Source organism: Gadus chalcogrammus, chromosome 15, assembly GCF_026213295.1.
Source record: "Gadus chalcogrammus isolate NIFS_2021 chromosome 15, NIFS_Gcha_1.0, whole genome shotgun sequence".
NCBI lineage: Eukaryota > Metazoa > Chordata > Actinopteri > Gadiformes > Gadidae > Gadus > Gadus chalcogrammus.
Genome location: NC_079426.1, coordinates 12,531,380 through 12,559,370, shown reverse-complemented (window position 1 = coordinate 12,559,370; position 27,991 = coordinate 12,531,380). Strand labels below are relative to the sequence as shown.

Sequence of the window (27,991 nt, the reverse complement as noted above, 5' to 3'; positions counted from 1 at the left end):
CTAGTGGATTCGCCCCTGCCCCCCCCCCCCCCCCCCCCCAACACCAGAACAGTGGATTCCCAGATTGAAAGAAACATACGGTTGGAATAAGGCCTCATCCTCATCTTCAAACCGCTTATCCGGGGGTTGGGTCGTGGGTGCCCAAGCTTCCCTTTCCCAGGCCACATACGGTTGGAATAAGGCATGATACATTATCCCTACATATGGAGATGTTTGTTGTATATCAACGTTTACATACACGGTAGGCACTGCAAGACCTGCCAGACATTCAGCATGTAACCTTGGAAGAGCCTAAACAAAACCTAAATAATAGTTGTAACTTATCAGGCACTGAAGATTATCAATACAATAAGAGGCTGTGCTTACAAATCATTAGAACAATGCGATTTGCCTTCTGCCATCAAGCTATCAGAAAGCAAGGATTGTCCTTTGTACAACATTTCCCAATGCCAGGAAACCAGTGGCACAATGTGTGTGTGCGTGTGATTGTATATGTGCACGTGTGTGTTGTAATGTGTGTGTGTGTGTTTATACGTGTGTATGTGTGTGAAAGTCTGTGTGGTCAGGCATGTCACAATTGCAAATGGTGGAGGAAAAAAATGAAAGAGTGCAGTGTAGTAATCACATGCCATTTCATCAGTAACGGTCAGAAAATAATAAAATGGGGTCCGGCGCCACTAGAAGGAGCCTGTGAGCACAGCCACAGTGGTTGAGTAGCTAGACATGCCGTTTGTCTCGTGGACTATGAGCCAGAGTTATGCATGTTGGGGATGGGGTAGAACTTGGAAACCCGGCTCTGGGTGGTGGGGTTAAGGCATTCAGACTCTCCGCTCATCCTGAAGAACACCTCCTGCTCTTGCAGCTTGCGGGTGAACTCCTCTTCCAGTGCCTGCAGGGGGCAGCAGAAACAAGACAAAGAGGCCATTAGTTGGTGGATAGATAACATCATGTTGCAGGAACTTTGGTGATCTGGGGCCTATTTCTTTGTTGCAGTAATTAATTAGAGACAACCTCTGTTCTGGATAGAAACTTTTACACGGAAGACAAATATTGTCTGAGGAATACGTTACACTTTATGCATGGGCGATGCATAGGACAGAATAAGGGCGTTGGTAATTAGACATTTCTAAGACATTGCTACCTGGCTTGCCATACAATGTTTTATAATGGAACTCATATCCACTGGATAAAATACAGTAGGGAGGATTGAAATATTGCCCTAGAAACAATATGGTGCGGTGAACTACTTTTGTAGTTCTATAAAGCCACTGAAGGGAGTGATGGAGACGCCCTCTACTACAGTACCTTCTTCCTGGGCCTCAGCCTCTCCCGCCACTCCCTGATCTCCTGGACGTGCTCCTCGTCCAGCTCCTTCAGCTTCTGGGTCTCGTGCTCGATCAGCAGGTGACACTTCTCGTTCTAGCAGAGAGACGTCACAAAACCACATGTTTACGTCTCCTTTAATCCTCCTTTATACAAAGATCTAGCTAAATGTCTATCTCTAGTTATCCAAACGCACACACACACACACACACACAGTTATTTTGTCTGTGCATTATAATAATTCACAAAAAACGTTATGGCAAGGCTTAGATGCAGGATCCCATAACACGTTACTCATGGAAAAGAGGCAATAATGATGACAGGAGAAATGCCTCGTGAGGATACGTGGGCTTGTTTCATGCGAGATCCAACGAGACAAACACATAATAAACAAGCTTGTGCTGCCACGGTGACCCAACCATCTGGAGCGTTATTGTCAAAAGATCTGTTGGAGCTCTGCATGTTAGCTTAGCTCAGTCTTGTTTTGTATGCAACCGTAATGGCATGTAAGACAGAAAATAGGTTTACACAACAAAACACAAAGAAATCGATTGAACTGTCAATTCCGAGGCAACTTGGAGTCGGGAACAGCCCTGGAAATATCAAGATTATACAAGCGTTTAAGAATTTAGATTGTATCTCGATTAAAAAAATGATATGTTCACCCTCACAACCGTCCCAACCGGATAAGACGCAGGGCCAGTTTAAAAGAGAACCATGCTTGACATGCGCACGCACACACAAGCTTCAGGTATGTACCACATCCATGGTTTCCACCATCTCGCAGAAGGGTTGGAGACAACGCGACTGCGGGCAACCCTGTGCGTGCGTGCGTGCGTGCGGCAGGCTGACCTGTAGCTGCTGCAGCTCCCTGATGTTGCAGTCACACTGCAACTGGAGGTCCCTCATCTGGTTCTCGTGTTTCTGGTGCTGGTTCATCTTCTCGCTCTTCTGCCTCTTCTCCTCCTGAGCCGCAAACTGGAAGAAGAGAAGTGCTGAGCTCAGGGCTAGAGCTAACTTAGCGAGCTAGAATAGCTGTTACCGGCCGTGGCCACACCAGCTCTAGGTAAGACTTACTGACAGCATTCACTACACACTACTGCTAAGAAGGGCTGCTTGATTATGGCAAAAAATCTTATCACGATTATTTTGGTTAATATTGAAATCCCGAATAATCAACGATCATTTGTGAGTTTGAAAACATGATGCAATATTCAGCATCTCTCCAAAAACACTTTGTAACTGAGAACTTTAAATTTCGCCTTAAGAAAATACACGAAAATGATCAATTCAAAAATAATGTACAGATAAAAAAATAAAAGAAAGAAAAACGTTCCAACTCGATTGTTAGTTTAGTGATCGTTTGACGCTTAAATCGAAATCGCAATCAAAATTCGATTAATCGCCCAGCCCTACTGCAATGTACCAACAGCTCAGAAAACACCAAGGGGGTCCACACTGTGGGCGTGGGAGGGGGGCTCCCCTAACAAAGGCCCTCACCTGTTTGATGCGCTCTCGCTCCTGCTCCGGGGGCCCGGCGCTGGCCGTGATGCGCAGGCTCTTCTTGAACATGGCCATGCGCGTCTTGGCCTCGCTGCGCTGGATCTTGGGCATGCGGCCGCGCTCCTGCGTCTGCCGGTTCTTCATCTCCTCGATCAGCCGCTGGTTGTAGCGAAGCATCTGCTCCATCTCCTGTGAGAGACACATGGGAAGGACGCAGCAAGGTTGGGTTGGTTGATGCGGTACCCTTCAGACATGTTATAGGGCCTTATTCACAAAGCAGCCATCCTGGTTGAAAACGCTAGCGGGGTAGGAGTTGGAGGCTGAATGGGGAATCCAGGTTCAGTTTAGCACCAGCTAGCATTTGATGACAACGGTCCAACATCTCATAACAATTTTTTAGCGTGGAGGGAGTGGATGTGGCAGACTCCAATATTTTCACACTTTAATGAAATAACTCTTATATAAGAAAATAGCCGATCATTGCACGTCCTCTTAGATAACATATCAAGAACAATCTTTAAAAGAGGGCAAAGGACTATCAATCAGAAAACATAAATTTCTGATTGATAAATTTCTGATTGAATGAAATAAAAGTATATGATTGGAAAATAAGAAAAAATAGTCATAGTTTACATTTAAATTAAAAAAAATGCACTTTTCCCTGACTGGAATCTCTAACAATAGAATAAATACAGTAAAGGAATCGAAACCAGGTCTTGGATAGCAGCAGAGACAACATGTAAGCTGTTCGAATTACGATGAAATAATAATAACCTGAGGTGCCAAAAATCACAAAAATGGCATCAGGTTCCATCAAATCAATAAGACATTGATCTACCATATCAAGTTGCAAGATTCAGGGGTTTACGTTGTCACATACACAGTAACCCAATTATAACCGGGATGTGCTCCATCTCCTGTGAGAGACACCTGAGGAAGGACGCAGCAAGGTTGGGTTGGTTGATGTGGTACCCTTCAGACACGGTACAGGGCCTTAAAACGCAGAGGCCCTCTGGGTTAAAAACGCTAGCTGGGTGCCGGTGGGAGGCGGGGGCTGAATGGAGAATCCAGGTTGAGTTTAGCACTAGCTAGCAATTGATGACAACGGTCCAACATCTCAAAATAAATCAGGGAGGGAGTGGATGTGGCAGACTCCATATACTTACATACTCTTACATAAGAAAATAGCCAAGCATTGCACGTCCTCTTTGATTAACATTTAAAGGGCAATCTTTAAAAGAGGGTAAAGGACTATCATTCAGAAAACATGAAATAAAAGTATACGATTGGAAAATAAGAAAAAATTGTGCAGACAAACATTTAATTAAAAATGTATGCATTTTCCATGACTCAAATCTCTAACAATAGAATAAATACAGTAAAGGTATCTCGACCAGGTCTTGGATAGCAACAGAGACAACATGTAATCACACCCTGAAGTGCCAAAAATCACAAAATTGCATCATTTCATTAGACATCTTCCTACCGTATCAAGTTTCAGGATTCAAGAGATAATTTTCTTCACATACACAGTAACCCATTTATAACCGGGATGTGAGAAAGGGAAACAGCGAATAAACATGAGTGCATCTTGTTGCCTGCTGACCTTCTCGTGTCGCCTCAGCAGCTGGTGTCTCTGCATGAAGTACTGGTCCTTCAGCTGCTGCTTGAGCTGCTGGTGTTTCTCCTGGAGTTGCCGCTCTTCCAGCTCCCACATGGCCGCCTCCCGAGCTGCAGGAGAAGAAGAAGAGGTCATAAAACAGGCACACATACAGAATGTAGCCAATAAACACGCCACGTCTGGGGTAATAGCATAGAGATCCAGAAGGACATTTGTGCTCACAATTTAGTCATTGTGTCATCAATCAAAGCGAGGGTAGGACATTTATTTAACAAGCGTCTTCAGTCATATTTTCATATTGTTGAAATCCTCTTTACATCCCGATGCCAATCAATAAATCAAATGCTCTGACCTTAAATGGGAAAAATAAGGTATCTGTTGCTGTAACAGGCCTGTAATTAGCCTGTCCCAATTATTTCATTCATACCAAGTTCAATGAATGGATGACTAACTTGTCAGTCCATCTACCTTCTACCTGCACCTAGTCTGCCCATATAATCATTGTGCATGACTAAAGTATTCCACAAGGCTAGGCAGAACCATGACTAAAGCTAGCGAGCTAGTGTTGTGTTTTGGGGGAGTGGCATCCAGGGAGGCCTGAAGAGTGGGTGGTATTTTTTTTTTCGGTTGGATACTTTTAAAATCTAGTTTATTCAGGCGGGTTCCTCCAAATTGCCTACCCTAACTTTAACATAAGAATTTAAGGAATAAGTACTATAAAGTCATTTAGCAGATGTTTTTATCCAAGTGACTATTCATGCCTACAAGTAGACTTGGGTGATTAAAACCTAGAACCGGATGTTCTACCACCCAAAGCCACTAGACTACACCACCACTCTGACTCTTGAGTCTACTCTGATGATGAGTAGACAGACAGTGACATCAGCCTGTGGGCAGACCCACGTCTACCCACAAGCACCCTCTCAGGTTTCTGACTCGGCTCCATGTCACATAGTAAGCTCTCTGATACACTCCTCTCATCACAGTCTCCATAGTAAGCCTCTCTGATACACTCGACAGCCTCTGGGTCCCAAAGTAAACACACAATCATCTCAGCTCTCCCCAACAGTCACCATGTCGCACACTATTTACTACTCAATGATTCAGCAAACGCTTTAATATGACAGGACTTGCATTGAATTCAACGCATGTGATTAAGGAGCAGGTAGGGGGGTTAGGGGCGTCTTACTCAAGGATTGACTGCAGACTTTGGAGATTGAACCCAGAGCCGTTTGTCTTGGAGCCAAACATCCTTCTCGACCACAGCTTCAGTAAAGCACTCAACGTTTTCCTTAATTGTCTAGTGTTGGAGTCAGAATGCACTGTCGCAACTTTTCTTTCTACTATAAAAAGATTGTCTGCCAGCTTCGATCAACCTTGCGTGCTGATTCCTATATCTAATCTGCACTCGATGGTGTGTGGCCCCACTTCCAGGGCGAATAAAAGCATTGGTTGTTAAAGGAGGTCATCACTGTCACATCCTTCTGCACAGATTTGGTTATAGGGAGGGTCGGGGGTGGGAGTACTTCCTTCCTGTACCTCTCATGAGCTGCTGCTTGTGGTTGAGGCAGTCTCGCTCGATGGTGGCGATCTCCATCTTGTGCTGCTGGATGATCTTCTTCAGCGCTCCGTCCAACTCCTGCTGCTGCTTCTGGAGGAACTCCTGCTCCTGCAGGAGCCACGGGGAGTGGGAGGAGAGGAGAGGAGAGGTAGTGAAGGAACGAAGGGGAGCTCAAATACAGGGCAATTCAAAAAGAGGAGACAACAGAAAAGGTATAGACGGAGAGCAAAATGAAACAAGGGCCATCTTGTTCCAGAGAGACAGACGGACAGAGAGGGAGAAGAAGAGGAGGTGAAGGTACGAAAGGTTTTCAAACAAACAATTTCAAACAGAGGAACGCCAAGACATCGGTATGTCCAGATGGAGAGAGAACGGAAGGTAAGAAGACCCTCCAAACATACTTTCACAACTTTATAAAAGGGAGCAACAACAGACAGCTCCTGACAGAGAGAAGAGGGAGTTAAGGAACACAAGGTTGAAAGAGTTCTACCATCTTTTTCAAGAATAAGACTAAACAGAGAGAGGTACACACAGAAGAGGTCAAGGATTGAGAGATGCTCAAACATACTTCATTCACACACTTCAGACATTAAAAGAGGAGTTACAACAGCCAGAGGTAAAGGACGAAGAAGTGAGAGAATTATCTAAAGAGTCTGATCAGAGAGGAACAGAGAGAGGTGTGGTGAGGGAATGAAAGGAGTTCCAACATTATTTCATATCATTTCAAAGAGAGAGATAGACGGAGAGAGAAGACGGACTCAAGGAATAATGAAGTTCTGAACACATCTTCAAAAAAACTCAACAAGACAGGCATTGGAACAGACAGATAAAGCGAAAACATTTTACAAGAATACAATTAATACATTTCTATCGCTTTTAAAGAAACTCAGACATCTTACATGGAAAAATGTGGACATTACAACAATATATATTTCTTATGTCGGTTTACGTGATACACCACACACACACACACACACACACACACACACACACACACACACACACACACACACACACACACACACACACACACACACACACACACACACACACACACACACACACACACACACACACACACACACACGGTGCATCACGCAAACAGTCTATGAATGGTTCTAAATGGTAGCCGTGGGCAGGTGTCATAGCAACCACAATCTTTTGAGTTGGAGTCACAAAACTGAACAGAGCACTGCACTACAGAAATATCACAGCATCACTTCACTGGAACCAGAGAAGAAGAGAAATAGCGGGGTCATGGGGGAGAGAAAATGGATCCATAATGGAGATGAGACAGAGAGTTTAAAGAGCTGAGATTTATAGATAATAACACATCTAAAAAGGGATCATACGTACATTTGCGTGTTCAAATGATCTGGCCTTTCGATAATTGCCATTAGTGAGAAAAATTCGATACAAAGTAGAAGCTCAACTAAAAGCATTGCATTTATGAATGATGTTTGATCATGAAATATTACAATTATTGTAGTGCAACGTGAAGGGTAGATTCATTGATTTACCACCATCATAAAGGAAATAGGTTTGTGATGTTTATGGATACAAATAACGTCAGTGGATTTACTCAGGATTGTACTCCACACAGTGGTGTTGTGTGTAGAAGGGCAATTAGGAACCCACTATGTTCTTCGGGAACGGAGTCATTTTCTTTACGGAGAGGACGCCACAGGAATTATATGACAAGGTCCATAACTAATTCCATCAATGTGGGGGGGGGAAATGGATATGGTCCCTGTGTCACCTGAACATCTACCTACTCTACTGTCCAAGGACAACACTGTGTATACACGAACACATACTGTACATATATAACAGCACGGGTGATGATCTGGTGGTCGAGCGATACAGGGAGAGAACAGAGAGAGAGCGAGTTGAGAGAGAGTAAGTGAGAGATAGAAAGAGAGAACGAGAGAGAGAGACACTGTAGCGACGAGGACACTGCAAAACAAAACCCGACAACACCACGCCCATGCTTACATGTGTCCCCCTTGACCTCTGACCTGAGGAAACGGAGCACATTTAAGTACGGAATGAGGCGGCGAGAGAGGAAAGGGGGGAGGGAGAGGGAGTGAGGGGCGGGAGGGGGTGACTTACATCCTGCATCTGAGCGTTGAAGAGTGCGCAAGAGGACAACTGAAAAGACTGAATCATAACCTGGGCCACTGCCTGCGGAGGGGGAAGACACACACAGCGCACTGACCCTCAGCAGGGTAGCACACACACACCTCCCCACTGGAGCCCACCTGTGCACGCACACACACACACACACAAACTCACAGGAGCCCACCTGCACACGCACACACACACATGAGCCCATCTGTGAGCGTACACACAAACACAGGATCTCAGCCTACCTGCGCACGCACGCACGCACGCACGCACGCACGCACGCACGCACGCACGCACGCACGCACGCACGCACGCACGCACGCACGCACGCACGCACGCACGCACGCACGCACGCACGCACGCACGCACGCACGCACGCACGCACGCACGCACGCACGCACGCACGCACGCACGCACGCACGCACGCACGCACGCACGCACGCACGCACGCACGCACGCACGCACGCACGCACGCACGCACGCACGCACGCACGCACGCACGCACGCACGCACGCACGCACGCACGCACGCACGCACGCACGCACGCACGCACGCACGCACGCACGCACGCACGCACGCACGCACGCACGCACGCACGCACGCACGCACGCACGCACGCACGCACGCACGCACGCACGCACGCACGCACGCACGCACGCACGCACGCACGCACGCACGCACGCACGCACGCACGCACGCACGCACGCACGCACGCACGCACGCACGCACGCACGCACGCACGCACGCACGCACGCACGCACGCACGCACGCACGCACGCACGCACGCACCTAACTGACAATAAAGCTACACAACAAACCCCACCCCCCACCCCTAATAACAAATAACAACTGGTCTACACACTGGCCTGTTACTATGGGAGTATTGGTGAGTAGAAGCAGGGTGGCGCCCTACAAGGAGACCATGATGATGGATTGATGGAATGAATGAGTTGTTATTTCCTATTATACTGAGGTTCTCTGAAACCAAGCCTAAAGGCTGGGCCGCGAGCTCATTCCTAGTGGCATGCTGCCTTCAATTAAAGAGAAGGAGGGGGAGATAAAGAAAGACTAGGGAAGTGAGGGAATAAAAGAGATGAAGTCAGAAATAAATACATGAATAAGCAAAAAGAAGAATGAAAGGAGCTTTATATTGGAGTATAAATAAGTCTTGACTTTATTCTTGATGGTTAAAGTCTTCTTCCTCCGATGTTATGGAGCACAGGTGACCAGAGCGGGAATGCAATGGGAAAAAAATTGGTTATGATGGATGAATGGAGTAGATGGAGGGAGGAGGAGAAAGGGGAAGAGAAGGAGAAGGAGAGTTGTGGTGAGTGGGTTTACCTCTGCGCTTTTAACCAGCGACAGGTCCTCCTTTAAGCGTCTCATAAGCTCTTTTCTCAAGTGTTTGGGCGACTGGCCCACTTCCTGCTTCACCTACAGTTTGCATGTTTGATAGGTTTGGACGTTTTAATTTAGCCAACAAAATGTAAAGACGGGCAGAGCCGCGATTTATAAGAGCTGAGATACGGAAAATCCGAAGCCACCATTTTTGATCAAATGTGAGACGGGAAACCCGATTTCATCCCAGAGTTTGTGATGAGATGGACAAATGCACTTTCCTCTGATTTGTAACCCTCTACCACATGGATCCACCGGTTAAAGAGAGTAGAGAATATCGATCGATTTGAAGAAAGAGGTCGATCTTGTTGTAGGTAGCAGAAGATGTTAGTTTCATTCCAGAATGTCCTAGCCTTACCGTGGCAAGAGTTAAACCCCCAGTGATTTACAAAGGCCTTGTGAGAAACTGAGGAATAATCAGACTGGTAAATGGACAACTTAGGCCCCCTTAGTTGGCTCTCAGGCTGCCTGAAAGCCTCTTCTTGTTAAGTAGAGTCTATTAAGTAGACCCTAACCCTTTTTCATCGGGCTCAAGAATGTCTAAAAGGTTAGGCTATGGACATTGAGGGATCGAACCCAGTACCTTTCAGCAAGGGAGTCGAACACTCTAGCCTCTGCACTTTAATGCCAGTCCCACAATATAGACAATATAGCCAAATTATTCCATTGCAGTTACACCATAAGGCCATTACTGTAACCTACTCCCTGTACCCACAAAACAACAATATCAATCTCCCAAGTTTGCGTTCCCATCACCAGCACCAAAAGCCACCACACACATCCGCATACAGGAGACAAAGTGAGTTAGTGACAATGACGGTTTCAAACAAAAACAGGTCAAAAACAAATATTATTCACATACAATTATTAAAAGTGATGCACAACTTTTTATTCTAACAAGTCTGTTGAATGCTACAAGTCTGTGTATTTCAATGGATAACCAATACATAACATTCTGCAAGCATTCATTCAGAAGCCCAGCAACATGTGGAAGCAAGTCTGCACAGACGATAATAGCTTGCGGAGATATTGACGAGACCATGCACTTAACCGACAAGTACATGGAGCTAGACAGAAAGCTAGAGCTGCAACTAACAACTATTTTCATAGTAGATTAATCTATTGATATCCTACGATTAATCAAGCACACAATTAAGTCTATGACATGCCATAAATAATGGCAAATCTCGTAGCCGCACAAGTTAACGTGCACCCAAGTTTGCATTTGTAGAGCTATACACGTCTTTGTAAATGACTAAAACGATTAATTGAATAGATTAATCGCTGCAGCTCTACAGAAAACAAACCTCCTGCTCCCTAACGCCCCCACAATACCCTGTACGGCTCCCATGAAGCCTATAAAGGATGACATCTTTCATTGGCAGGCTACCATCCCACATTAAGCCAGTATAAAAGGCTTAAAAACCGGCACAGCAGATGTCTCGAGAAATCGTTCCCAGTATGACAGTAATCAACGAGGCAGAGCACAAACACACCACACATCCCAGGCTCTGCGCTCCCCTCTAGTGAAGCACCCTGCTTCTATACACCTATGTATTTATTTACCATTTAGCCATGGTCCATGCTTAGATGCTACACCATACTATAGATTCACTCTTTGGTCACTTATGAGCAGGCAGGGGCTTAGGGTGAGTTCCTCAAGGATGCCTACAGGTAGACTGCAGACATCGGACTTATAACCCAGTATCCTTCGGCTGGGGGTCGAACCCATAACCCACAAGAATATCCTTCCCAACCTCCCCTATAACTACAAATAGAATCCCTTAACAATAATGATATGAGCCATGTATAAATAGAGTAGATGTGCAATAGCTGTTGCACTGGCATGCGGTGTTGCAGTAGGAAGCACAGATAAGCGGGCCTGGGGGGACCGTGCATGGTGAATGATGAATCCATCCACATGGAGCTCTCTGCAGCCCGAGCCATCGAGCACAGCCTGCCACTTAGCGTTCTTTAGATATCTGTCAGGCAGCGCAGCGACAGAACGTAAACCACAGCTGGCTGCTGGAGCCAATGTCTTGCGGCAGAGCCAAAGAAAGCAAGCGTCCTGAGGCCATTATAAAGAAAACTTCTGCATCGAACAGCTACCACTTTAGGGTAGCCTGTGGCTACGTAACCGGCGTAGCCAGTTACGTAGCCACAGCTGTAGGCATTGACACGGTCTTAAGAATTTTTTTGAATGACATTTACTACATGATTTTCCTGCTACACCTTCTGGTTAAAATTTGATCGTCGTGTTGAGGAGGATCACATACACCTTGATTCGTATGACGCGGTGTACCTACGATGTCACCATTCGACACAGAAGTATGCTTTGGACCTTAAGTGTGTGCTTTCTACTTGCTGCGCCACTCCCAGCACAACGACTGCCCGCTCGATGTCCCAGTCCAAGCCATGCAGAGACCCCACTAGCGTACGCGACGGGCGGCTGCGTACCTCCTTCTTGCGGTTCTTCATCATGTTCTGGAACTTGGACAGCTCCTTGTCCTGGTCGGCCTTGATGCGCCGGGCCTCGTCCCGGAGCCGGTTGGTGTGGTCCTGCTCCAGCCGCTCGATCGTCTGCTTCTGCTTCCTCTCCAGGTTCTCCAGCTCCTGGTCGTACTGCCGCTTCTTACCCTGTGGGGGGACATGGGGAGAGGGAGTGGTTACAGGAGAGAGGGAGTGGTCACAGGAGAGGGGAGTGGTCAGAGGAGAGAGGGGAGTGGTCACAGGAGAGAGGGGAGTGGTCACAGGAGAGAGGGGAGTGATCAGAGGAGAAAGGTCACAGGAGAGAGGGGAGTGGTCACAGGAGAGAGGGGAGTGGTCACAGGAGAGAGGGGAGTGGTCACAGGAGACAGGTCAAGGGAGAGAGGGGAGTGGTCACAGGAGAGAGAGGGGAGTGTTCAGAGGAGAGAGGGGAGTGGTCACAGGAGAGAGAGGGGAGTGGTCACAGGAGAGAGAGGGGAGTGGTCAGAGGAGAGAGGGGAGTGGTCACAGGAGAGAGGGGAGTGGTTAGAGGAGAGAGGGGAGTGGTTAAAGGAGAGAGAGGGGAGTGGTCACAGGAGATAGGGGTGTGGTTAAAGGAAAGAGGGGCGTGGTTAAAGGAGAGAGGGAAGGCAGAGAGGAGAGGAGGATAGAGGAGAGGGACATCAGGGTATATTGGATCACTGATATTAAATGAAAATAATATTCTTATCTGATCTTATTAGCATATACAGCAAACACTGTCTATATGTCAGGAGAATATTAGCCTCTTCTCCATCACATTGAAAACAAACACCAGTGAGTCGTCATCCCTTTCAGAATAAGAGCGGTGGGTGTGACTCACGGTGGTCTCCTGCTCGAAGCGGCGGTGGATCTGCTCCCTCTGCTGCTGCAGCTTGTTGGTGAGCTGCAGCTGGGCCCGCTTCTCCTCCTTCTGCAGCAGCCGCAGCTCCCGCAGCTCCTGGCGCCTGGACGCCACACAAATGCATTTAAAACACTTCAAAATAAAATGACCTCCAGGATCAATACCCAGGAATGACTGTATTGTAAGACGCAACGCACTTAAAATAATTTTCAAAGTAAAAGTATCCATCAGTGATGAACGACATTGATATTTAAAAATGTTCAATGATTTGTGCTTAGTTCCTGAGTGATGTGAAGTGTTTAGCGCCCGAGTAATTCAATTATCAACGTGCATTAGTGGAAGGCATGAAATGGTAAATATGAATTGTTCTGTTGATGATGGACGACGAAAACAAATATCCTCCTTACAGCAGCAATATTACTCTGAAAGCCTGTTTATGAATCCATACTACATTAGTATTCAGTAGTCAAATGCATTTTGAATATGCAACCTACTGGAGGTTTTATCAAGTCGCTTTTGAAACTGCAAGCGAATCCAATCTTCTTCTTTCCTCTCCGCATTAGAATTATATAAAGCTACCCCCACACTTAAATTAGAGACAACTCTGTCCCTCCATCTGTGTTTCTGGATCATTGCATGTCGAAATCTGAATATGTTCAGCAACATGTGTTCATGCATACTAATTCAGTCATTTTAAGAATGGGGAATTGGGAAAAAAAACGGGAGATAAGTGCAGCATCCATAAAAGCATTTAACCTATGTGCCATTTGTTAGCTGTGGGAGCCCAGTGTGAGAACCACATCTATTCCTGGGCTTATTGGATACGAAATAGGCCGTGCTCCACATTTAAATCCTACAGCTAGCAGACTAAGAGCTGATCTGGGATCCAGCAGTCCTACTATGCTCTAGCAGAGCTCCTGTAGGGGGAGAAGGCTCTGAGTGTGACAAAGTCAAATGGGTGGAGGTATGTTTCCAGTTTTGTTGGCCGGAGATATTCTATCAAGGAGATATATGATTGCGAGAGGGAAGACCGAGCGGATTTGATTACGTGTCTGGTCGAGTTTGTGTTCCCTGTTACACAATGACGCGCTTACAGATCCCTGCCTCTGCCACTTGACGGGTCGAAACAAATGAAGCGAAAGGAAGTGAAACGCCCCGTTCCTCCAGTCTGTTCGGATCATACATCCAAGATTTGATCTGGGAGACCAGCTCCCGAAGCGTACCTGAGGAACCTCATCTCCTCGCTCTTGGCGTCGTTGTCCGTGACGATCTTGGACGTGGTCACGCTCACCTCCACGCCGTCCACCATGAACCTACGCGTCTTCTTCATCGTCTTGTTCTGCCGCTTCGAGTCCTGAAGAAACAAGTATTTACATTACGGTGAACTACACAGTAACAACATTTGTCAACATTTTTATATTTCACTTTAGCAGTCACTGATATTTAATGACTGAAGTGCACCCGAATATATAGTGATAAGCTCAGACATTTCTCATGACCCCGACTTCTCATATGTTGTGCATCTGCTACGAAGCGTGGTGAATTCCAACTACTATGCAGCTTTGCCAGAATTAGCAATTCAGTTTGACTTTAAAAAATGTAATCAATACACAACATTGCATCATGATAAAGCATTCTGATGGTACTCAAAAATAGTTTTGATTGTCTAATGACCTGGGGTCGAGTTAGTTAGTTCTTAGACCAATCATGTTCAAAGCAGTACTGCTGCTTTAAAAAAGCTTGAATAAAAGGTGGGTTCCTGAGCCTCCAGGTGTACCTGTATAGAGATGGAGCCTCCCTCTTTGCTCTTGGACAGGAAGCTGGAGATGGACAGGTTGATGTCCATGCTGCTGCTGTCCGCCGCCGAGCTGCTCCCAGAGTCAGAGTCCTTCCCCGCGTCCGTCCGGATCGACGGGCTGCCCTGCTCCGACCGCTTGCTGTCCGACTCGGCCTCGCTGTCCGGTACCGAGACGACGCCTTCTCCTCCTCTTTCTTCTTCGTTGGTAGACGCCGCCGTCCCTTCCCCGCCCAGGACGGCCGGTACCGGCATCGAGGCGTATGAAGGCTCGGGGCCGTTCGGGGTGGATTTGGCTTCTTCATTGATTTGGCTTTTAGACTCTTCTGCTTCCGGTGCGTTCTCCTCTTTGGTCTGAGTCTCCTCTGCTGCCTCAACAGACACAACCTCGTCCGTGCTGAGCTTCGCTTCGGCGGCGGCGCCGTTTCCGTCCTCGCCGATAACGCTCGACTCTCGGTTTGGTTCTTCGTTTTCCTGTTTGTCGCCCTCGTCGGCTCGGTGCGGTTTTCTCTCCTCTTCTGCTTCCTGTCGCAGCACTTCCTCTGCAGGGCTTTTGTTCTCTTCCTCTAACACAAGGGCTGGTTGTTCTGGTTTCCCTGCAGACTCTGTGGTTACTGCAGGCAGAGGGCCAGCATTTGGTACTCCGTCTTGTTCTTTTACCTCGCTGGTCGCTTCGCTGATTGGTTCTGGAGGCGGCTGCCCCTCGGCCTCCTTCTCTTGTGGCTCCCTCTCTTCCTCCCCGGTTTCTTGGCTCACAGTCACCGGTTCCTGTCCTTCGTCTTCTGTTGTTGATGTTGTTGTGTCCGACGACTCTTGGGGTAGGGTCACAGCGCCCTGGTCTGACCCGGCCTCCGGGAGCTCCGTTGAGACCGGGACCTTCTCGACGGGGTCGTCTCCCCGGCTCGCGTCCGACGCCTCGGGTTTTTTTTTCTCCTCCTCCTCGTCCTTGTCGAACTTGCTGGTGCCCAGCCCCTCGTCGGAGAGCTTCCCGCTGCCGCCGTCGTCGTCGTCCGCGGCGACGGCGGAGGGCGGGGCCTCGGCCCGCTCGGCCACAGGCTCCAGTACGGAGGCGGCCGGCGGAGGAACCTTCTCGTCCTCCGAGCTGGCGGCGCTGACGTCCGACGGCAGCCGCTTGTGCCCAGCGTCCTGCTGGATAGAGGAGACGGGTGGTTGGATCATGTGAACGCACAGAACGTGGACAGTTCTGTTGTTACGCAGCAGAACGTACAGGACACTGATCACCATTCAAAGGATTCTACATTTACAATATGTGTGACGTAACTTTATCCATTTACTTTTTGCATTAAAAACATATGCATGGTCTGGTATATCGACTTTTTGACCTTTTTATACTTAAATTTTACATTTGAATGTCTTTAAAATGTGATGCCTGACTATGCAGAGCACTTGGCCTCTCTGTTCCATGGGTCCAGTATCAATACACAGGCTTGACAATCTTGCAGGTCGAGATGTGCACATATCGACCTGCAAAGAGAGTGGATGCTCAAACCATACGTACTGGAGGGACCTCTGCCTCCTCTTCATCCTCCTCTTCTTTCGCCTCCTCAATCTCCTCGTAGACTTCAGCTTTGGCCTCGGCAACGAGCTCTCTTAAAGGCCGGTTTTCCGCTACGCTGGACACGAAAGGGTGCTGCAGACAGACAGACAGACAGACAGACAGGCAAACAGATTGTTGGTTGCCAAACTCACGAGCACCACACAAGTTTGAAGTGGAATGCTTTGATTCAAGCACAAACGCACACTACGTTACATATTAACCTCCCTGTGTGAGATAAGGGGACCGGTGAGAGGGAGTGAAGGGAGAGAACGACAGAGAGAACAGAGAGAATAAGGGGCGAGAGAGAGAGAGAGCCTGCCAACTCACCTGCAGCAGCTGGGCTGTGCCCCACCTTTGGTCAACATTCTTATCCAACGCCTTCCTCAGAAAGTCACGGAACTCTGGAGACCTGCCGGGTCGACAAGAAAAACGTTGATATGAGGAAGTAGAACAAAAAAATACTTGATGACCCCAGGGTTTCAAATATATACAAACTACACAAAAATAATTTACATATGATTAACTTACCGTATTTTCCGGACTATACGTCGCTCCCGAGTATTAGTCGCATCAGTCAAAAGATGCTCCATGACGAGGAAAAAAACATATATACGTCGCATCGGTGTATAAGTCGCATTTATTTTTAAACATTTAAACAAGAACGTTTAGTCTGGAGAGACTGAATAAAATTGCAATAGCAATAGGCCTATAGGTGTGTCGGTCCCACTCGTAGTTCTGAGAGTATACCGAATTCAGTGACACCGGGATTCCACCGGACGCGTATGCGCCGCGGTCCTAAACCTGAGCGCACGATCGGGAGGTGGAAGTTGCGCTTTAGACACAAGTCCAGCGGAGGGCTCCAGTTTTCGCCGGCCAAGTCATGCGCTGTGATATGTGTGACAGCTATGTTGCACAACATTGCAGCTAAGGCTGGGGTAGCTTTGGTTGAACCGGAGGACATTGAGGACGATGACGACGAGAATATAATTTATTCGGTGGTGCAGTAGGCTTGCAGCGTTCAGTTGTAGGCCTAATGAATGACGGTGCCATCTTGCGGCCGAAGATTATGTACGCACAATTTTGGCATATAAGTCGCTTCGAAATATAAGTCGCAGGGCAAGCCGAACTACAAAAAAACCGCGACTTATAGTCCGGAAAATACGGTAACCTTCACGGGTATTTTCTTTTCATTAAATACAAAAACTCATCTTATTTATTTCAATAAAGGGAAATTAGATCAATGATTTGGGTACCACTATTATCCCCCTATCCCTGTACTCCAACAAACAGATCAACCAAAAACATCCCAGAAGCATTCAGGTGCATTCTCCACCACCAACACCGACCCCGACAGGGTGCCCAGTGTGCGTTCTCCACCACCACCACCACCACCCCCCACCAGGGGCCCAGTGAATGTTCTTTACCACCAACGCTACCCCCGACAGGGGCCCAGTGTGTGTTCTCCACCACCGTCCCCAGAGTGCGGGTGCACCACCTCACCATCGAGAGGGCTGCATGAGGGTCGGGGGCTCCGACTTGGCTATCTTCAGCAGGACCCTCATGGGGTTCATCTCGTGGTTGGGGGGCTCGATCTGCGCCAGCTCTATCAGCGTCACCCCCAGGGACCAGATGTCGGCCTTGAAGTCGTAGGGCCGGTCCTTGGAGGTCTCGCACATCACCACCTCGGGGGCCATCCTACCCAGAGCAAGGGGGGGAGAAGTGGAACAGGTCGATGAGGAAATGTGAGTGTAGGAATGCACATGTATTTAACCAATGTTTAACCTGGCAAGTTAATTGAGAAAAGAAGAGGTCAAACAAAGCAAAAACACAATTAAATAGTGCCATAAAAGGACGGAACGTTTGGACAAACAAGAATATACTTTGATAATTTGTCATGAATATTTGGCCTGTTAAGCCCTTTGAGACTGTAATGGTGATTGAGGGCTGTACAAATAAAATTGAATTGAATTGAATTGAATTTGATTGGACAAAAGGCATTCCATGAGTGTTGATATAGAGTATAACAGAGCTGGGACTTTAAAATATACCACTCCGCCTTACAGGTGTTTCAAAACTCATGGGAATAAACGGAAACTTACAGATAAATATACATGATACAAAATAACTGGCCAGAGTCAAATAATAGTTAAATAAACAAACAAATCATAATCTGCGGTTGCTTGTTACTGTTAACTTATAAAAGACAATCACGGCTGGGATTTTCTTCGGCACTCGGCCCGTGGGCGTGTGTGCGTTCCTACGACTGAATATTAAGTGCTGATATTCAGTATAGCATCACACCCGCTTAAGTGATATTGTTTGAATACAATATTTAAGCATCAACTGCAGAAGGCTAAAGATAATTAGGTCTGGCAATTCATGCCTCCGTCAGCTTTGGGGCGGTGTGGGGGGGGGGCGTCTCAGTTAATGAGACATTCTTTATGCGTATTACGTAATGAGGGAATCATGTATCTTTTCTGGGAGACGAGGGTTAGGGTCAAGGATCAGGCTACAACCTGGGGGGCCTGAGCAGGACAGGAAGCTTCCCTTGTTGCTCATACGTGGCCGCGAGTCAGAAATCACCCCCCGGCTAAGACATATCATGCGATCACTTCCGTCTGGTTGGGGTTGGGGGAGGGGGAGGGGGGGGGTTGGGGCAGGGGGATAAATCATTAACACTGAGAAGAAAGTGCTCTTTGTCAAGGGTGGCATGACTCACCAATAGGGCGTCCCGATGAATGTATCTCTCCTCTGCAACGTCTTGGTATTTTTAGCCGAAACTCCGAAGTCAGCTAAAGATACAATAAAAAGTAGGACAGAAAGTTCCTCATTCCGTTCATTTCATCAATCACTTCTGACTATTCCACTTTCCAAAGTGGCAGGTTGTAACCTTGGAACAGTTTGGAAAGCGCCGTTTCTTAAATTCAAAGTCAAAGGTTGGATCAACTCACACTCCATGCTAAATGCCAATGCAAACAATGCATTGCATTCAGTTTGCACAATTAATACCTGCTCCCATCAACTAATGGTGGATAATATCAACGACTAAATGGTAAATGGTGAATCTATCGATTCGTACCCAGTTTCACATCGCCGGATGCGGAGAGGAGGATGTTGCCGGCCTTCAGGTCCCGGTGGATGACCTTGTTGTCGTGGAGGTAAGCCAGGGCCTCCAGTGTCTGCCGGCACACCACCCGGATCTGGGGCTCCGTCAGGGGCCTCTCCAGCTCTGTCGGCCCATGTGCGCAACAGAGTCAGAGCCCCCCTCGTTTATTTTTTAATGAGCATTGTGCCGCAAATGGCATTCTTGAGACAGCTCATGCCACTGCTTAACAGTTTATCCTTAAGAAATGTTACACCTATGGCAGAAATAATAAAGAAATTATAATATAATATAACATAGACGATACATTATTATAATTTAGGTGCCAATATTGGAGGTATAAATAAGTAAAGAGTTCATGAATAAAAATCGCTTTCTAAAACAAAATAGTGGCAGTTGGCGGCACATTTTCTTTTGTAGTACATTTCAAAGTTAATCTTTTGTTTGACTGTAAAGCAACACCGGCAAATCAGGCACAATAACATAAATAGTTGTTCTGATGGTCACCCGTAGCAACAAGGAGGAAGCACTCCTCCCCGGGTTTTAGTCAGCCTGGATGAATGAACTTGAGTGGGTTTGAGAGTGTGTGGAGGGGTTTGTGCGTGTGTGCGTGTGTGTGTGTGTGTGTGTGTGTGTGTGTGTGTGTGTGTGTGTGTGTGTGTGTGTGTGTGTGTGTGTGTGTGTGTGTGTGTGTTGTGTTATTAAGTGAGCGAGTGCGTGGAGGTATTTTTAATTTGTGTGGTTGAGGGAGAGATGTGTGTGTGCGTGAGTCAGTGTGTGTGAGTCAGTGTGCGTGAGGGTGTCAAGTATGATTATGTCACAAAACCGGAGAAAACTATCCCCCAGAACATTCTCCCAAAATCTCTCTTATCAAAGCCCCAGATTTTGAAACCTCCCGTTGAACGAGCGTTAATCACAGCGTGCCATTAAGTCGGGGGGAGATCTCCAGTATTCACCGCAGCATGACGTTAGTCCGTCTCACATAAAGAAGGTGTTCTCTTTGTGTGATCAAAATTGATAAGAGGTAGAAAAAGTCGTTGGAGTGGACCAACCGCTTATTTGAAATCTGAGCGGGGATGATAATTACGCACTTGGGCCGGTCCTCCCCACTCTGTGGAGGGCGATGGGAAACAATGTCCCACTGCGAGTGTTTTTTTGCGATGGAAAGAAAGTGAACACCACAGTGAAAAAGGAGCGACGGAAACAAAAACACTGCCCTAAAATAAACTGTGACTTACCGAGCATAATGGCATCCACTGCACCGCCCGCACAGAACTCGATCAGAATCTGCAGCAGAGGAGGACAGGCGGAACACAGGACATGGGGTCACAGCCCTGATTCAGGTTCAGGTTCAGCACAGCTGAACGGCTCATCACTAAAGTCAAAACACCTTCTTCCATCCAGATGATACCCATAATGCCGGCACTTTATATTGTAACATTTGAGGTAGTGTTGGGTTGAGTTGTATGTTGTCTTCCACTGATCTGTTATGTTGTCTAGTTTTTAATCGAATGCACCAGCCTTTTCAGCGTGGGCATCAACTTAAAAATAAAAAATATATATATTTCAGCCAATTTTTTTGTATTCATGGAAAGGAGAGAGAGAGGGAATGACTTGTAGCATAGGACCATGGGTTGTGGGTAGTGGGATAAGCCACCAAGCCACAAGAGTTTGGTTTTAGAAAAGACAACCTCAATCCTGAGGTATCTTGAGGTTATCGAGATACAGAGCATTTATTTAATCTATTCCTGCTGAACAAAGTGTATTCAACTCAAGCAGGTGTTGTTCTTTGGGGTATGACCGGTTGACATGCAGAAGACCGGTTTCACTGGAAATGGATTGTGTTTCTAGAAACAAGCAGAAGTTGTGTATTGAGTCAGAAAGGTTATTTCATCCTATTTTCTAGTTAAAACGACGTCCTTGTTTCAGTATCACCACATACTCTTTAATATAGTTACATAGCTCTGAACTCGGTATCCAGGTAAACCTTTGCCCTTGGCGATATACACTGTTTTGATCTTCATATTTCCACTTCAAAACAGTGAAGAATTACTATTTCTAACTTAATTGTTAAAATCTAGCAAAAATCTTTCAAGTACAGGAAATTGTTAAAGGGAGCCGGACATCATATGTGAATCAGTTCGTCACTAACTTGGCAACTTACAACACAAACTCAAAATGACTTGAATAACTAAGACCGAACTGATTATGTAAGACGCACAGTTTGATGCACAAGCAAAGAGACTGTGTGCTAGCATGATTGCCTTTGCTTATTAATTACCATAACACTTTACATAAATCTGCCAAGTCTTACACGAAGGGAGGCAGCCTATCTTTGTCTAGCAGACCTCCATCGATCCAGCTAAACACCGATGGACCTAGCTCCGCAGCGAATCACATTATCATAATGCAATCTCACTAACACGGTTAGTGGGACCATAAACCTGACCAATGGCCGACGTTGGGGGTAATGGTCCCCTGCCGTGTACCTGACCACCATCTCTTTTAGTCTATTAGCGTCTGTAGCGCATCAGTGGACAGCCGGAGGTAATCGATTGGGCGAATGGGACGATATCAATCATAACTCTGCAACAGGCAAACAATGGCGTCCATTCACAACTGAGAATCACCACAAAAGTAGAGCCGGATTCTTTAAGATCCTTCCATGTTCCAAATACTAAAAAAAAAATGACGATGCAATAATAACAAGCTGTAGAAACGCTTTGGTACACATTCCAGGCCCATAAGGGCTGCTGCTTCTGGTAAAGCACTCCAGCAAAGAACTGGAGTGCATCAAGCCTGCGCGCATACAGCCTGCGTGCTGTATAAAAACGTTCAGTCACGAGGAGATTCAACCTTTTAAATTGAGCAGAAAAACTTTTGAATGTAAAGTTATTAATACAATTTATCAAGGGGCTGTATTTAAAGCTTTTTTTATTGAAAATGAAATATTTTTATGTATATATTTTTTAATTAAAATAAAGTTAGCAACTCTGACGTCGCCCAGCTGGTGGGGGGCTAATGACAGCATTGTTTGCGTTTCAGGCGCCCACACGAATCCTAACACGAAACCGCATTCGTCCAGATAGATTTGAAACCACCCTGGGACATGGTTTCAGAAATGTGCGATTTCAGGCACCGGATTCGCCGGCTCCGTCTGGACGGTCGGCCGAAACGCAGAAGACTTATGTGGTTTCACCAAAAAATCGGCTCCGTGAGGACAGGGCCTCAGTGTTTATTGGACCACTGGTCGAGTTCACAGCCAGGAGTCAACAAGGCGTTCAATCAAGCTTTTTATATGGGAATTAAACAAAACGTCTTTCCCTTACATTAGTGTACAAACCCGTATGCCCTTTATTGGGTGAGGGTATATATGATATTGTGAAATTGGGAGTGCCTTCCTGGGTGGAGAAGGTCAGAGAGCAGGTGTAGTCAGTCAGGCTTATCCTCAAATCGTACACCTAGGTTCCCGTTCCCACCACATGTGTAAGTGGACTACGTTTTTAAACCCTGATGGTTAATTGGGTCCACGTAATTGAGTGCACGTGATTAAGTGTGTGCGAGTATGTTTACACGTGATTAAGGTCATGGCATCAGAATCTCACTCCAGCCAGGTACGGTACCCAAGGTTGGCAATCCCGATATAATAATGACCAAAACGAAATGAAACAGCAATCATCAGCATTAAAGCAAAGGTAAGCGTAACATCTCCAATTACAAAAATGGCACACCATTATTTATTTATTTTTGACTGAAAAAAAACAAAACACCCGGACCAACACATTCAGATGGGGGCAGTCAGTCACACATCTGCCGGGCCCCTTGCTGAAAGAGACCCGAGGGAACGACCTCATGCGGATCTGAATTATTCACAGGCACTTTCTCTGGCCACCTCTCCTGGTTCCATTATCTTTCTCCATGGATATGAGGGACAGCTACATGACACCCCCTGAGAGCTAGCTGTCTCGTTTCTCTGGGCCCGGTCTCAGAGACACACTGAATGGGCCCTGACTGGCATTGTGTTGTTTAAGCCTAACAAAAATGTCTCATCTTATCGCTTTCCTGAAGGCTTTGCAGGGGTTACCTCCCCTGGTTTGGAGGAAAAAATGGAGGGAGGAGTCTTGTGAATTTCTGGTAGGATAAGTGGATGATTATCTTATCTCCTGTAGAGCGATGGACTGGGCATCAAATACAAAAAATGCCATTCATGTCAACACATTTAAACACATCATTATAATTAATACACATCTAATTAACCTAATTTCCTGTCAGCTGAAATTGGTTTCGGTGTCTGGTGACAACTAGTCTATACATCAGGCTTGAAATTTACATTGACCCAACATGTTACCACAGCCCAATTATACTGCATGGAACAAGCCAACACACCGGGCCGCATGGTGGAGCAGAGCCTAGCCAAAGGGTACAACGTTTGAACCACATGTTTGCTGCCTACCAGTAGAAATCCATCAGCAAAGATGGCATTTCCTCTTAACTGATCCGTAAAGACGTATCTGAATTAAGAGGATTTGGATAGAAGCAGCGGAATTAAAAATTATAAAAAAGTTTTAAAAAAACGCCACATTCGATCCTGAAGGATTCTCTCCTGCACTAACAACCAGTTTTATTTGGAAAATGTATTATATTATGGAGGTTATCTATTATAAATATATTTCACATTGTCCTGTAACAATTGAAAGGTTTTGAAGATTTGAGGGGGAAAATAAGCAAGGTAGACCAATTCAAATATGTGCAACAGGGTTATAGTGACCATGCACATCATTCATAAAGAGAGTACTGTACGGTGATAACTACAGGCGCAGGAAGAGGACAGTGACATAAAAACTTTTTGACAATATTGCATCACCTTTTTAAGCAACTCCAAGCCCTTAAATGCACTACCCGGCCAAACTCCAACTATTTTACATTTTTGTATATTCCTTGAATAATTGCCAATAATTACAGCCTTTTTATTTCCTGGTTTTGCTTTCAAGAAAGAATTAGCAACAGTTCAAAACAGTCAAGAATACAATACATAAAGGGTGTTTCGATTGGAGAGTTCAAAACACAAAACTAAACAACCTGCTCATCATCACATATCATTTAATCATCTTGCTCTGTTCGTTGTTCAACTGTTCAACTGTTTTATGGCAGCATTGTGCATACAACAATACTATCATATTTCACTCTTCCATCATGAAGTCATGCACCTATAAATACTCAAAACGTGTATAAGTAAGCGTTAGCAGGACAGAGGGTTCTTACCCATAGCTTCCCTTCAAAGAAGAAGGCGTCCAGCAGTTTAACGATGTAGTGGTGGTCGCAGGAGGCCAGGATGTCGATCTCCACCATGTAATCTTCCAACTCCTCTTCTGATTTGGTGTCGATCACCTTGGCTGCTGCCAGGGTCCCGTTCAGCTTGTTCTGGGCCTGGAGAAGTACATCAACAAAGATAGAAGTACATTTTGGATCAATTGTTTGCCTGGGACTTTGACTGATGGCATCCCCACAACCTCAACTAACACATTTTTTGCGGGAAACCCTGTTTAGGTATAGCAAAACTGCAGGATACAAGCCTTCTTTTGAATGATAACAGACCTTCATAACAGCCAGTTGAGCCACTGCCACTACAGGCTTTGAAAATGGTAGCCTCACAATAAGCGATTTACGTCAAAAAGGCATGCAGCATTTCAGAGCTAACAGCAAAAAGCACAGGAGTGCTCCATTGGATGTGCAGCTCCAAATAAGCATTTAAAAAATGTCAGTTCTCTGCAAAGTTTTATTATATCATAAGATTATGTACTAAGATGGGGTTGGTTTTACGTTTGACATTTCCTTCTGAGAATTAAAACCAAACACTCAAAAACGTGTGCTGACCTACAAACTGTATTGCATGGAAAAAGCGAGTGTTGGCATTAGAGCAAGCGACTATAATACCACAACTCTTTACATTTAATTTCATCTCTTGCTCTCTCGTTCCGTCTGATCTTGAGAAGTACTCTTTTATCGATGAATAAAACACAAACACAAATAACACCACCTACAACGTCAACATAATCGGGTAAGGTTAGTCAAACACATAGTATTGACCATATGGCTCAATTAATCTGGCAGTTACAGCCCAAAGATTCACATGACAAAGCATAGGCTGAGGCATTTCTGTCTCTTAATCGGTGTATTCAGCAGCTATGTGAACTAGCTGGTTCTGCAAACAGGGCCAAATTGTTACTTGATTGTGTTGGCAATGGCATGAACTGTCTCCTATGGTTTGGCGTGGCCATGCCTCACACCCACTTCAACGGCAACATCCCAACGCCCATGCCAAGACATGTGAGGACGTTGGCTGTTGCTTTGTGAGGACGTAATGAAGTAGGCCAGGGAGTTGCCCATTCCCAACTCGAAAGGCTGATTCATGCACGGTTAACAATACCACTTTAAAAACACGTGTCATTATCGTACTTCAAATCTAATAATAGCAAAACTGGATAAAGGCTAACTGTATGCACACACACACACACACACACACACACACACACACACACACACACACACACACACACACACACACACACACACACACACACACACACACACACACACACACACACACACACACACACACACACACACACACATTATTCTATTTTGAAAAAGAACGTGCTCTATTTTTCCTCATGGCAATCAGGCTCAGCAAATATAACCGTCCTAGCTAATTATTAATGCTAGCAAAAAGGAGCCTTTATTAATCAATTTGGTCGTTGGGGTTAATCGTCATTGTATATCACCTACAGCTACCGGTTCAGCTGTTCAGATACAAACAGCAACATAAAGCAATGGTAAACATAACGTTTGTGCAGTTTACTCTACGATTATTTGACTTGGCTCTATTTACATAGAGCCCTTTGGCAGACGCTTTTAGACAAATTGACTAACAGGTTGGAAGGCTGAGAACGACCAAAAATTACAATCGATCCCCGACCCACTAAGTCTCGATCTTCTGGTTGTACCGTAGTCTGGTATAAAACAGTCTAACATCCTGACCAATCGTGGTTGTGTAAACAAAACACTGGTGGGCAAAATGTCCCAATCCACCCAACTGTTGCAACGACACATTGATAACAAGCTCTTCAGCTGGTGACATGTAACTACCCCTTCATAACACTTGAGATCCTACTAACGTGTCCAGTCTGAGTTGGCTTGAAACCATGAATTCGAGGGGTATTCACCTCACAGCTCAGCCACTGCTGGCGGTGGAAGTGGAGCCACACCTTTCAACTGTTGAATATCGAACCAGGGCCAACTTTTACCTCAATGTCACAGCAAAGTCATATTAACAGCTAACATGACAACGAAGACCTCTAAGACAAATGAATTACCTAATGCCACTAATCAATACTGATATTGATCACGTTTCCTGCAGAGATAGTAAGTCTTATATGACAGAGAGCGGATCTGTACGTTACACTTGGAATATAATGGAGGTGCGTTGAAAAAGCACGTGTGTCTCACTGACTAGGGATCGTGGTGTCGAGCTCATCAGTAAATGTGAACTGGTCTTATCAACAGATAGTGACCAGACACACAATAAGGAAACGGAGAGGAGAGAAGAGATGGAGGCCATCATTGTCACACACTTACCTTGAACACTTTCCCAAACGCCCCATCTCCCAGTTCCCCGATGATCTCCCAGATCTCCTCCGGGTCCTCGTCTCTGTGCACATGTTCATACTGCTTCTTCTTTTTGTCCGGCCCCAATTTAAAGATCTTCCGAAAATTGAAAAACGACATTTTTTTTGGCCGGATAACTAGATGCGGTTATTTCCGCCGTGAAAATGTACTCCACACACGTATTGGTATCCAAAGCGATGTACTTCAAATAACAGTAATATGTTCCATTCAGATATATATCAATACATCCGAGTTTTCATATCTTTTCTTCCTTTATACCGTTGAACTCGTAACATCGTAGCGCGGCACTCGTCGGCCAAATAACACAAACTAACCGATCATTGACTAACGTTAGCGGTCCAGTTTGAAGGATTACAGGAGTTAAAACAATATCCACCACCACCAACTCCTTTACATCGTTGATGGGAAACGGGAAGAGGTTCCCGAACGATTGGGTAACGAAAGTCCCTTGCTCTTGGTGTCTTGGTGGGTTGATCTTAGAAGTTAGCGGTATTCTGTATCCTGCAACTCTTCTTCCAAGACGTGCTGCTCGTTGCTCAGCCCATTGGCGCTTCTGCGCATGCGTTGCTTCGCTTCCTGTCGTCACGATCAGCAAAAAATGGGTGAAGTTTTCCATATGCACCCTTTAGACCTAATGAATAATAACGAATAGCTATTTGCAAATGTTATTCATTAAAAATATAGGTATGTATTCTTGCATCGTATTTCGCACTACTATGCCTATTATAACCTGGACATATTAGGCTTTTAGGCGACACGTGGCTTTTAGAATTAAGACTTTCAACTGCTCCAATATGTTTGGATTCAATGATATTAAAACATAATTTTGTGAAACGAATTCCCTTTTTTGAAATGTTAAATTAAACCCACATTGACATTGTTAAAGAAGACGCTATAATTTAGGGAAACATGGGGTTAAACGCCACCATGTGGTAAATGTACAGCATGACCGTCAGCATCATTTTAG

At 45.8% G+C, this 27,991-nt stretch overlaps 1 protein-coding gene across 4 annotated transcripts; it reads right to left on the bottom strand.

Moving 5' to 3' along the window:
• Positions 1-28: 28 nt before the first annotated feature.
• slka (STE20-like kinase a) lies at positions 29-27,562 on the bottom strand. Of its 4 annotated transcripts, none has more exons than XM_056609767.1 (19): positions 26,974-27,562; positions 24,601-24,765; positions 20,577-20,625; positions 19,315-19,464; positions 18,955-19,027; positions 17,736-17,930; positions 16,563-16,644; positions 16,197-16,328; positions 14,660-15,826; positions 14,106-14,236; positions 12,862-12,985; positions 11,991-12,170; positions 9,477-9,569; positions 5,987-6,116; positions 4,433-4,557; positions 2,824-3,015; positions 2,176-2,301; positions 1,306-1,419; positions 29-889 (listed from the first exon to the last, which is right to left on the bottom strand). In XM_056609767.1, the coding sequence occupies exons 1-19, from the start codon at positions 27,121-27,123 to the stop codon at positions 743-745; spliced, it is 3,525 nt and encodes a 1,174-aa protein (XP_056465742.1). In that variant the 5' UTR covers positions 27,124-27,562; the 3' UTR covers positions 29-742. The 4 variants fall into 4 exon arrangements, with proteins under 4 accessions (XP_056465742.1, XP_056465745.1, XP_056465744.1 ...); XM_056609770.1 differs by lacking the exon at positions 9,477-9,569 and adding an exon at positions 8,121-8,192; XM_056609769.1 differs by having other exon boundaries at positions 14,660-15,823.
• Positions 27,563-27,991: the final 429 nt, after the last annotated feature.

Excerpts from the sequence above, each read along its gene's own strand:
- slka (XM_056609767.1), bottom strand. The coding sequence starts at position 27,123 with ATGTCGTTTTTCAATTTTCGGAAGATCTTTAAATTGGGGCCGGACAAA. Across the intron at positions 20,626-24,600 it reads TCTTTGAAGGGAAGCTATGG|ATTCTGATCGAGTTCTGTGC; the intron begins GTAAGAACCCTC and ends CCTCTGCTGCAG. Across the intron at positions 16,329-16,562 it reads GCACAGCCCAGCTGCTGCAG|CACCCTTTCGTGTCCAGCGT; the intron begins GTGAGTTGGCAG and ends GTCTGTCTGCAG.